Source organism: Muscardinus avellanarius (assembly GCF_963383645.1).
Source record: "Muscardinus avellanarius genome assembly, chromosome: 9".
In the NCBI taxonomy this organism is placed as follows: domain Eukaryota; kingdom Metazoa; phylum Chordata; class Mammalia; order Rodentia; family Gliridae; genus Muscardinus; species Muscardinus avellanarius.
Genome location: NC_137795.1, coordinates 35,227,461 through 35,239,807, shown reverse-complemented (window position 1 = coordinate 35,239,807; position 12,347 = coordinate 35,227,461). Strand labels below are relative to the sequence as shown.

At 35.1% G+C, this 12,347-nt stretch overlaps 1 protein-coding gene across 3 annotated transcripts in view; it reads right to left on the bottom strand.

Moving 5' to 3' along the window:
- Positions 1-752: 752 nt before the first annotated feature.
- CRPPA (CDP-L-ribitol pyrophosphorylase A) overlaps positions 753-12,347 on the bottom strand; it is a gene marked incomplete at its 3' end in the record, with an annotated part of 296,095 nt that continues 284,500 nt past the window's right edge. For all 3 annotated transcript variants that reach the window (XM_080701694.1, XM_080701695.1, XM_080701696.1), the window contains one exon: positions 753-857. In XM_080701694.1, the coding sequence (XP_080557820.1) occupies positions 753-857 (105 nt within the window). The remainder of the gene's footprint in view (positions 858-12,347) is intronic.

Below are 12,347 nucleotides of genomic sequence, written 5' to 3'. Positions count from 1 at the left end.
GAACAAAGTTAGGATAATAGATGAAGCTTTTAAAATTCTCATGATAAGAAATCACCCCACCAGGTGTGGTGGCGCACACTTGTAATCCCCGCGCTTGGGAGGCAGCGACAGGAGGATCTTGCGGGTTCGAAGGTAGCCTTGCTGGCTTAAGAGACCCTGTTTCCAAATAAAAATATAAAAATAGGTCTGGGAGTGTATCCCAGAGGTGGAAGGGTTTCCAGGAACCCCAATACCACCACCAAAAAAAAAAATCACCCCTCCTTCCCTTCCTTGTGCTGAGAATCGAAATGAAAGGCATTCTACCTCTGAGCTACATCCCCAGTCCTTTTTATATATGCACTATATATTTACTTATTTTGAAGCAGTTTTTCACTAATTGTTGAGGCTGGGCTTAAATCTCTGATACTCTTGTCTCAGCCTCCAAAGTACTGGGATTACAGGCGAGCTCCACCATGTACAGCACCCTCATTATTATTTAACTTGACCTTATAGCCTTTGTGAAAAGATTCCTTATGTGAAGGCAGTTATTTTCCATTTATCTATTATTTTCTAGTTCGGGCAATTTATATTTGACATGCACAATTTCACAGATATAAACAATACCCACTTATATAATCTAAGCACTGAATTCTACAAAATATAAGATATAGAAAATAGTGTTCCACACAAAAAGGGGAGTGGACTTAGGAATAAGACACAATGCAGGTCAGGCAAATTCTTTTGGAAGCCTGAGAGGTGAGATTCTATGTTCTTCATGCTATCAGGAGCTGACCAACGAGTCCAGAATTTCTTTCTTTAACTAAAGCAGCAATAATGATGGCACCTTCTCTTAAACTCTCCTGTAGCTTCTGCTCATCCTGAAAATAAGAACAACAATGGTTATTCATTAAGAAAACAAGTCACACATTAAATTTGATAAAGAGCCACTTTCTAAGACCGGCAGCTCTCCAGACTTGGCATTTTATAAACATATGCCTTAGTAAATGTCATACACTGGGTCCTCTAAATAAAGGGAAAATTCTTTTGCAAATGCTTTTCATTACAGACTAGAGATCTGCTAAAGATATAAAGAAAACTACTGATACAATTTCAAATGCTAACAGTAAGAAACACGATTATTTTCCCTTAATCTAATTTCTGACCAATTCTGGCTCTCCACTGAAGTGTGAATATTTTCTTGATGATGCAAACACTTTCTTCTCTTATTTCAGAGTGTTTTCCAACTTAGTTATGAACTGTCTGTGAGTACTGATGTGGGGAAAATCCTGTTGTTTGTGAATACAGATCAGGTGATTTATGAAACAAGTTATCTCACAAGTTGCTAAGATGTGTTTTTGCCTTTGAGATCATATTGCCTGTGAAAATCTGTTTATTCTAACTTAGGCTTCCTGAAGGTGTGAAGAGGTTAGAACATGAATAGAAAGAGAAAATGGAGTACCTTCAAGGTCTCTGTGTTACTCACTGACCTGTGTTTAAGAGTAAGGTATGGTAACAAATCTCTAAACTATTGCATTGTGTTTACTGTGCTATCCCAATATCCAATTATCTCTGCAGTCTATGTCATCTACTTTCTTATTGTCTGCTTCATTCTTATATATTAGGGTAAGGCAGGAAGGATGGTGCCTCTCAAAATGCCCCTTCAGAATCACAACTCTGTCCTCAATTTCAGGAACAGCCTCATCAACAGTCTCTCTAAAGCCCTGCCCTTGTCTGCCCGTTTCTCCCAAAGCAGTCAACACAAATGTTTTAAACTGTTTTTATGATCATATCACTATCCTGCCTGAAATCCTTTGAATACTAACTTTAAAGCTCAGGACAAAATCTGACCCCTTTACCTGGTAATGAAGTCTTGTGTGATTCCAGCTGCTTGTGATTCCCTTCACCTCAGTTTATTCTCCAAGCCACACATTCAAGACTGGCCACACAAGCTACTTTTCTGAGCTTGCATCCTTCTGCATCAGCTAATTCTTTAGCCAGAAAAGCTTTCCCACACCCTTCCCCACTTTGCTAACCTCGATTACATCTTGTGGCCCAATCCAAGTATCCTCAACTCCTGAAATCCACCCTGATTCCTACACTCCAGCCCAGTCTGGGTGAGTACTTAGGACTGTTTCCACAGCTGTGAATTCCTCTTGCATGCTGCATCTTAATTGTCTTTTTTGTTGACCATTTATTCCACCAGATGATGATTTTTGTAATATAAAGAATTTTTCATTTTATCTCTGAATATGGAACACTTGGCTCAATGTCTAACATATGGCAGCACTCCATAAATTATGAGGGGTTCAAAGCAAAGGAACTGTGACTATGATAGAGATATCATCACCCTTTCAAATTAACTCATCTGTTGACATTGACTGTTATTTCATTAATTTGTTTATTCCTATTTGCATATTTAACTAGAAGCCTGGCAGTGGTACTGAGAAGAAGGCTCACCATCTCAACATGCCTCCACCAGCCCTGGCCCTGGACTCCTATCTATGAAGATGCCAGCAGATGCTGGCAAGAGGCCACCTGAGGGGCTCTTTCCTACCATTTCTGTGATTGTATTGTATGGGTAAACAGAAAGGAAAAAAAAAAAGAAAGCTGAATGGTGACTACTTCGTTTTTTACAAGTGTGTTTCATAAGACATTTTAGTATTGGATTTCAAATGTTTTTCTGGTTTCCAGACTACCACAAGGCCTAAATGACATAAACAAATCATTTTAAAGCTGGATATATTTGAGCTTAAAACATGATATATACATATGTTGGAGTAGATATTTCCAGGTCACATCATTCATAAACATATAAATAAGTATTCTAAAACTGAATGAAATACAAACCAACTATTGATATGTATTTGTCACACTTAATGATCAATTAATTACAGTGCTATAGGCCTATAATAAGCATCTACTCTCTAGTCTCATTTATTAAATTGAGACATAACACAGATGAGGATAGTTTAAGGTTTCCTCTTTCAAAAATAAACAGAAAGTCTGTGTCTATAGCCCTTGTGAAACCAGTTTATACTTGTCATAATAAAAGCAACATAATAACAAATAGAGAAATTAAGGAAAAAATTTTTAAGATCCCAACTTTGGAAAAGTCACATTTTTAAAAAATCTTAGAATAAAGCTCTATTACTTTAGATAGCTCTATAATGTAGATGTTTTTAGTTAATACGGAATTTAAGATGTTCTCTTCAATATTAATTTACTTCTACAATTTGTTATAGGCTTTTTTTTGAAAGACGAGAATTCACTGAGAAGAAACTATGTTATCCCACTGTTTTCTCATTTTGCCTGAACTCATTCAACCATTTTGCCCCTGATATATGTGGAAACTTAAAAATTGATTAAACAAGATGGTGATAAAAATGTTGATATTGACATTATTTATATTATTATATTAATGTTGGTAGTAGTATATATGTCAACATTGGTTCATTAGTTGTAACAAAAATACCAGGCTAATATAAGATTATAAAATGGGAAACCCCTTTCAAATTAACTCATCTGTTGACATTGACTGTTATTTCATTAATTTGTTTATTTTTATTTGCATATTTAATCAGAAGCCTGGCAATGGTACTGAGAAGAAGGCTCACCACCTCAACATGCCTCCAACAACTCTGGCCCTGGGTGCTTATCTATGAAGATGCTAGCAGATGAATAAAATATGATATTCTTTTAATAAATTATTCAATTGACAGGAGCATAGAGTCACACTGTAGGTATTAATATGCCAGTTTTGACAAATTTAAACAGAGATCAAACAAATTTGAGCAGAGATTTTGATGCTATGTTAGGTGAGTTCATGAAGGAGGTTGGATTTGAATCCAGTGGGAATGAAGAGACCTTGGTGAACACACATCTCTGAAAGGTCGAAACTGAGGCCTGTAGACAGAGGCAGAACTGAGCTAGAACAACTTCACAAGAACCAACTGATCTCCAATAGCACAACCGCTTGCCAGAACAAATTATCATATTCTTTGCTGGAAATTAAAATAACCTAGAGTCTTTATAATGTTGTTACTAAAATGTGTCATATGATAAAATGCTACTAAATAAACAAAGAAACAGAAGACAAGGAGCAGAAAAGTGGAACTCCTAAATGAAAAAAAAAAATCATTTAAAATTTGGTCCAGAAATGATATACATATTGGAACCAGCATTCAAGGATTAAAAGTATAATAAAAAAAAAACAGAAGAGATACATGTTGATGAAAATGTAAAATAAACCTTTTTAGTGTAGAATTCAAATTTATAATAAAAACAGAATTATAAAAAATGATACTTGAAATTAGGAATTAATTAGACTGGCTCAACTTGACACAGGCAGAACAGAACATAGTATTAGTGATCTGGAAGGCAGATTAAAAAAGGCCTGAGCTGAAGCACAGAGAGAACCAAGTGCAGACTCTGTACTGTAATCATTTTAGTACCTTACGATCTTGTTATCAGCTCATATCCCAATTTCTTCCTTATCTACTGGCACAATCCTCACACTCACATACCTGATGGGAACATTTGGGAAACCATATTTGGGTTATCTCAACAGCCAACTCATCTGGGAATATATACTTCATGAAACAAACAAGAATAAAAAACAAAGTCAACTCCATGCCTAGACAAGTAATGTTATGTAATATACTAGACTGAAGGAAACATTGCTATTACTGGGCATAAAAAGAGGAAGAATCTTGGAGCATGGTGAAATTGCATGATGTTGCAAAGATTTGTCAGGAGATGGATCCAAACGATGAGAGAAGGGAGGTAAAACTGCAGAGACCAGGACAGACAAAGAATGCATCTGGAACCAGACAGGAAAACTGACTGTTATAATGGAACATCAGTGTCATGAGCAAGACCACACGAGAGTGCTGCTAGAAAGGTAGGCACCCAAATTCTGATGTTAAAAAAAGAGCTACCCAGATTAAATTTACCAGCAGTTTATTTACTCTCTATAACTCCAAACTGCAACGTCAATTTCCAGGGTTCAAGTTTATCTCAGTTTGAGCTCATTAGCCATAAAATCAGAAACTGCTGCACAACAATACTTAACCACACATAATAAGCAGAAGAATATATTTGCTGAATGTAAAGAAAAACAGTAGGCTATTTAATGCTCTAAAATGTTAAAGTCTGTATTTTTTCTAAAGTCTAAGATATTGTTACAACTATCATTACTTGTTTTATCATCTATTCATAACATGTCAGGCTTGAATTTCAAAAACTATCCTTTCATTAATTAAAAAATAGCTTCTAGTTGAAAACAGCATTTACCCTTTTTCTTGGTTACACCCATATTATAGCAAAAATAGAATTCAGCTAAAAAGGAAAAAAAAATATGCTCTGTGGTAGTTAGCTTTCTGAAAACACTGGAAGGAAAAGTATCAAATATTAACAAGAATTATTTTTGGATGATGGATTTATGGCACTTTCATTTTCTGTGCTTTGCTATATTTTTACAATTCCCTAACGAAGTTATTTTATGCTTCTTACAATAAAAACAAATTATTTTAAATTTAGCTTCAAGGATATTTAAGTTCAGGTAATTAAATTTGTTTTAGCAATAAAATCAATAATACTGAATTTTCCAAATTTCCAGAGAAACTTTCTCTCCATAAATATCTTCAAAACCTGTACAAATAAACATGTTTGGCTTGAAAATTCTAGCCTTCAATAAAAGGCCCAAAAGGAATAATATTAATAATCTATAAAGTATTAGCTTTCTATTAATTTAGACATTAAGATAAACATTATAGAAGTGAAGCTAAAAATAGCAAAAGCTTTATACTTAGTTTTATACAGTATCTAACAAGTATTCACTGAGGTCTTGAAGAGTTTCTTAATGGTTAGATTTTAAGCCTATCAGGACCAGGCATGATGGTACACGCTTGTAATCCCAGCATTTGGGAGGCTGAGACAGGAGGATCGCATTTTGAAGACAGCTTCAGTTATTTAGTGAGGCTCTTTGCAACTCAGTGAGACCCTGTTTCAAAAAATAAATAATAAAAAATAAGGCTGTGAGGGTGGCTTGGAGGTAGAATGGCCCTGGGTTCCATCCCCAATACTCCAAAAAAAAAAAAAAAAAGTATTTCTAGAATGCAAAACAAAATTATTAAGTATCTATTTTAATGTTCTATTTTCAAACTGAATTATTCAAAATTAGAATTCACTATGGTGAGTTTTATCTAGAAATTTTCATATAACCATTTATCACCTACAATTCTAATATTAAGATGAAATAGATTATAGTTAGATGAAAGACAAAAAGTGTTCTAATTACCACTGTCTTTTAAACAGATTTAGTAATTCTAAATTATCTCTTAGTAATTACGTTTTGCTAGTGAAACTACTATACAGTACTTTTGTATTTTTGTACATGTGTTTTTGTTGTCATTATTGATAGATTTGTTTCCTTACGTTGATTTTATCTATCATCTTAAACAATATAGCAAAGCCTGGGTGTGGAAATTCCTATGAGACTTCTAAGCCTTTGGAAGGCTTGTGGGAAAGCAGGGGAAGTAGAAACTTCTTTAGTTTCACAGAAGCTTGGGAATGACAGCAACACTTCCAAAATTCATGGCAACACTTTTGTTACTTCATTTTCAGCTTCCACTAAAACATTTGGAGATGGAAAGGCTGCAGTTCCAGAAGCAAATTACTAGTAATTAATGCCCTGCAAGTATACCAATGATTGATTTTCTATGATATCCATATCATTCCTTTCAATTTCCTCAAAAGACAGGTTTTGAAGAAACTATTCCCAGAGTACCTAACTTGAAGAACATTATAGAAATTTATATTAAATATTAAATCTAATCACTGTTCTCTGCAGATGTCAGTCCTTGAAGTATACTTAAATATATAAGCTGTTGGAATCAAACTTATGTAGATTCTGTGGAATTCTCTGTCAAAGAATAACAGGAAGCCCTATGATGCCATTGTTCTCCAAATCTTTACTAGACACTTGAAAGGAAATTTTTAGAGATACTCATTCTTCATACACATTGCTCCCAAAGAACACAATGTATTCTGCTAAGAGGAGAACTATAAAGTTAAAATATATGTGTGTATATTTAGGCTTCAGATGTTTCAGGACATTACACAATCCTTCTGGAAGGGTAAACATTGTATTGTTTAAGCAAATTCCATACTTAATACCTAATTCAGTTCTGTGAGTTGTAAAATTGTGAAATTAAGGTTGCTTATAGCTTTATATTAATATACTTTTGACATTTTGTTTTGATATACTATTCTTAGGCAATTTTTTAAATGTCACAAAATTTCAAACACCCTAAATAAAATTGTTATAGCTGTATCTGTGCATATATGTGCACATGTCTCTAGCCATAACATGTGCAATATACAAAAATCTTAAGTGGAAGACTATACAAATTTTGAACCAACTAATTACATTTTTAAGGTAATTAGTATAAGTAATATCGAATCAAAATAATGTTAGACTCTTGTGTATACATTTTACTAACATGGAAGAAAAATTCCAATGATGTCACACTGACCCCTAGTGGACAGTAAAATAAATGTTCCATATTTGTAAATTTCCTAAAATGTAGGAAAAAGTAATCACCTATTGATAGTGTTTGAGAAAAACAAAACAGCTCAGCCAGGCGTGGTGGCGCATGTTTGTAATCCAAACATTCGGGAGCTGAGACCAGAGGATCATGGTTCGGTTTGTGGACAGCCTCAGCTACTTGGTGAGGCCCTCCGCTACTTAGTAAGACCCTGTTTCAAAATAAAAATAAAAATTAGGGCAGGGGGTGTAGCTCAGAGGTCAAATGCCCGAGATCAAATGCCCCTGGGTTTCATTCCCAGACCCACAAAAAGAAATAAAGAAAGAAAGAAAGAGAAAAGAAAGGAATAGAAAGAACAAAAGAGAAAAACAAAACAGCTCTCTCCAAATGAAAAGCATTCCCTCTTTCTCCTGGGAAACAATTATCTTTAAAAAAATCTAGATGATAAGATACTAGTGAAAATGCACTTGGGTGTACTGATTAAGAATCACACAACAGATTTCGTTTCTTATTATCTGTTCTAAGCACAGGGCCTTGCAATACAATAGCTGCTCAATATGTATTTGTGAAATGAAGTAATTAGGAAAAAACATTTAACTTGGGATGAACAACAATAACAAAAACTCCTGTAAGACATAACTGATACTTCACTGAACAGGAATGGAGAAAAGAGATAGTAAAGGCCCAAATTATACAGTGCAGGGAGCCAGGTTACCATGGGAATAAATGTGAAACCAAAAGCACCAAGTGTCTGGCCTGAGGAATAAGTAGCTAATTATTGTGTCAATTTCTAGATTTTGAACTTGTCGCACTGTCATACTTTATTTTCTTACAACATCATCTATGATATCAATCCTATAATTTAATAAAGTTGAAAAAGCAGTCACATCCCTTTTAATTAGCAAAACTGTTCTAGTCCTACACAACTCACCCAACAGTGATCACCTCCTGCTAACTCTATTGAGACATACTTGTCACTCTCCACTCACGCTCAACCTTCATTTACACCTCTGGGTTCTTCTTGAATGTCCTAATTTGGCACTTCTTTTTGCCTTTGACTAGTGTTCTATCACAGATCACTAGAACAACCATTTTCCCTATATCAAACCCACATTATTTTTGGTTTTATAACTTTAAGATAATTGTCCCCAAATCCTTAGTATTATTTTATTAGGGTGGCATATTTATAGGTCTTACTTTTCTCTACTAAAATACAAGATTCCAAAAGATAACTCTCCAAGTTATATTCTAATCTTAAATAAAATATTATGCCCATAATAGATACTCAATAAACATTTTGACAACTAAATTCATCCATCCTTCCTTCCTTCCTTCCTTCCTTCCTTCCTTCTTTTTTTTTTTTTTTTTTTTTTTTGGTACTGGAGATGGAACCCAGGGGTTTTCTACCTCCGGGTACACTCCCAGACCTATTTTATATTTTATTTGGAAACAGGGTCTAGCTAAGTTGCTGAGAGCCTCTCTAAGTAGCTGAGGCTGGCTTCGAACCTGTGCGATCCTCCCGTCTCAGCCTCCCAAGTATGGGGATTACAAGCATGCGCCACCATGCCTGGCTCATATTGTTTTTCTAATCCTACAAAAACATGGCTTTATAAATGACCATTAAGACATCTTTCAAGTATTAAAAATTTTAGACAAAGCTGTGCATGTTGGTATATAGATGTAATTCTAGCTTAAGTGGCTGAGAAAAAAGATCACAGGTTCGAGTCCAGCCTCAAGAGTTGAGGGAGACTCTCAGCAACTTAGCAAGACCCTGATTCCAAATAAAATATAAACTAGGAATGGGGGTACAGCTCAGAGAAAGAATGTCTCTGGGTTCAAATCCCAGTATCCCCGCCATACAAAGAAATTTAGATAAATGACATAAATAACTCCCTAAAAGTAAAAAGAAAAAAAAAACTCCATCTATATTTGAAAACTAGAAAAGGTGTCAAAAACATGGAATTTGAGCTACATGGTTCCTCTCACTATGAGAGAACAACTCATCTGATAAGTTGGCAAAAGGGACTGAAAAATCTGCACACTAATAGACTTAATTCATGGGAACAGAACAGATGATGAGGAAGACATCCTTTTTAAATTTTTATTTCTATGTGGAACATATTGAAAATGGTATACATTTAGACTGTGCTTGGTGCCCTCCCCCCCATCAGTTTCCCTTCCTCCCTCCCAACAATGAATGGCCAGGAACCATTCTATATTCATACTTTTATACATATTTGGATATAGCTCCTCCATTAATCAATCTCAGCCTTTTTCCTCTCCTATCCTTCCTTTCTTGCTTTGCTGAGGTTTCCCCTCCATTATCTGGAGTCCCTCTGGTATCCCCAATGCTCTCTAGTTTGGGCATATTAGAGAAAACATATTTCCCTTCTCTTTCTGTGCTTGGTTGATCTCACTTAACATAATGTTCTCCAGATCTTTCCATCTTTTTGCAAATGGCATGATTTTGTTCTTCTTTATAGCTGACTAGAACTCCACTGTGTGTATTTCCCATAATTTTGCAATCCATTCATCTGTTGATGGAGACCTAGGTTGGTCCATATTTTGGCTATTACGAATTGCGCTGCTATGAACATAGGATTGCTTATGTTACTGGAGTTCTCTGATTTCAACCCCTTTGGAAAAATACCCAGGTCTGGTAGAGCTGGATCATATGCTGGATCTATTCCCAATTTTCTAAGGAATCCCCACATTGATCTCCATAGCGGCTGAACTAGTTTGCACTCCCACCAAGAGTGTAAAAGAGTTCCTCTTTACCCACATCTTCACCAGCATTTGTTATTTGATTTTTTTATGCTTGCAGTTTTGATTTGCATCTCCCTGATGGCTAATGATGTTGAACATCTTTTCATGTATCTATTGGCCATCTGTATCTCTTTTGTGAAATATCTATTCAGTTCAGTGACCCATTTCTTGATTGGGTTATTTGTTGTGCTAGTGTAGAGTCTTTTAAACTCTTTGTGTAGTCTGGATATTAGCCCTCTATCAGAGTGGTGGCTGGTAAAAGATCTTCTCCCATTCTGTAGGCTTCCTCTTTAGGTTCTTGGTGGTTTCTTTTGATGAGGAGAAACTTTTAGTTTGAGGCCATCCCATTTGTTAATTTTTGCTTTAATTTTCTGCGCTTTGGTGGTCTTATAGAGAAAGTTACTGCCTGTGCCTATATGTTGGAGTGTTGAGCCTATGCCCGAGGAAGACATCCTTTTACATAGGGTGACTGCACAAGCAAAAGGCAGCAACAGTATTTCTTGGCAATTGGTACTGTTTCTAGATCACATGATAAATGAAAGATGGAACAGAAAGCTTATTCAGAGTATTTCATTTTATATAGATGTTACTAGAATAAAATCAGTAATTTCTATTAAATCAGAAGTCTGGTTAAGTTTATCCCATAAAATTTAGCTTCAAAGTGAGTTTTTGGTTTTGTGGTACATGTTTGTAATCCTAGTACTTGGGAGGCTGAGACAGGAGGATCACACAGGTTCAATGCCAGCCTCAGCTACTTAGGCTCTCAGAAACTTAGTGAGACCCTGTTTCCAAATAAAATATAAAATAAGACTGGGAGTGTAGCCTGGAGGTAGAAAATCCCCTGGGTTCCACACCCAGTATTACCAAAAACCAACCAACCAAACAAACAAAAAAGATACTGAGGATTGAACCTAGGACTTTGCATATCCTAAGCTCTATCACTGAGCTGTACTTCCAGTCCCCAGTTTCAAGTTTTAAGTTATAAATGTTATGTTTAAAAAAAAAAAACTAAAATGAGAAATGGACCAATTCAAACATATCTATTTTGTAGAAACATACAGTATGTGGCAGTGGGTGGAGGTATTGTTAAGAATTTTTGAGTAGTTTCAGAAGAAAAAGTTCTCTGGTTAATGACCATTAAACTCTTGAGTGCTGGTTAATGGGTAGTAAATGTGTATGTAAAGTCTCAAAAGCTTTACAATATATCATTCACCATTATCTTAAGCACTCTATTTCCTTCCCAGAAAAAAAGGCTATGAATTGCAACCAGAAAAATGAGTTCTTTTCTGGGAGACAGGTACTATTTTTAAATCAGGGTTGGCTGGCAAAAAAAATTAGACTGGCAAAACTTCTTCCCTGAATGCAGAACAGAAACAATATTTTCTCAAGGTCACCGATAGTAGAATTAGCACCCACAGAACTTCTTCCCAGTCAAGAGTTAAGAAAATAATCACCATATATGTGAAACAATTTGCTAGCTGGAAAGAATTTTCTGTAATCTTCAGAATTAAATAGCTCTTTCTGAAATGATGCTTTTGAATGAAATAAGAAAATATATTAGATAATTACTTTCATTCTTAGGAAGATTAAAGAAAGAACATGCTTCAAATAAAATAGGTACAAAGTAGAAATAATCTCATTTTAGGAAATACAATAAGTAAATGTATATTGAATTAAAAACCTCATTAGAGATGTTATAGACCAAATTTTGTTATGGAAAATTGAACTACATAAATATAAGCAGACTTAATGTCTATAATATGCAAGAGTGAATGATGAAAATAATGATAGGAAAGTCATAGTGTCAGCTATAAAACTATAATAAGTAAAGGAAGCCTGGGTAGAGAATAAGAAATATTATGAAAGTTATTATAAAGATCAGGTTCTGAGCCAGGTATGGTAGCACACACTGGTAAATCCAGTGCTGGGAAGGCTGAGACAGGAGAATTGCACATTTACAGCCAGCCTCAGCAACTTAGTGAGACTTTTTTTCAAAATTAAAAAAAAATAAAAAGATCTAGGGTTATATCTCAGAGGTAGGATGCTCCTAGGTTC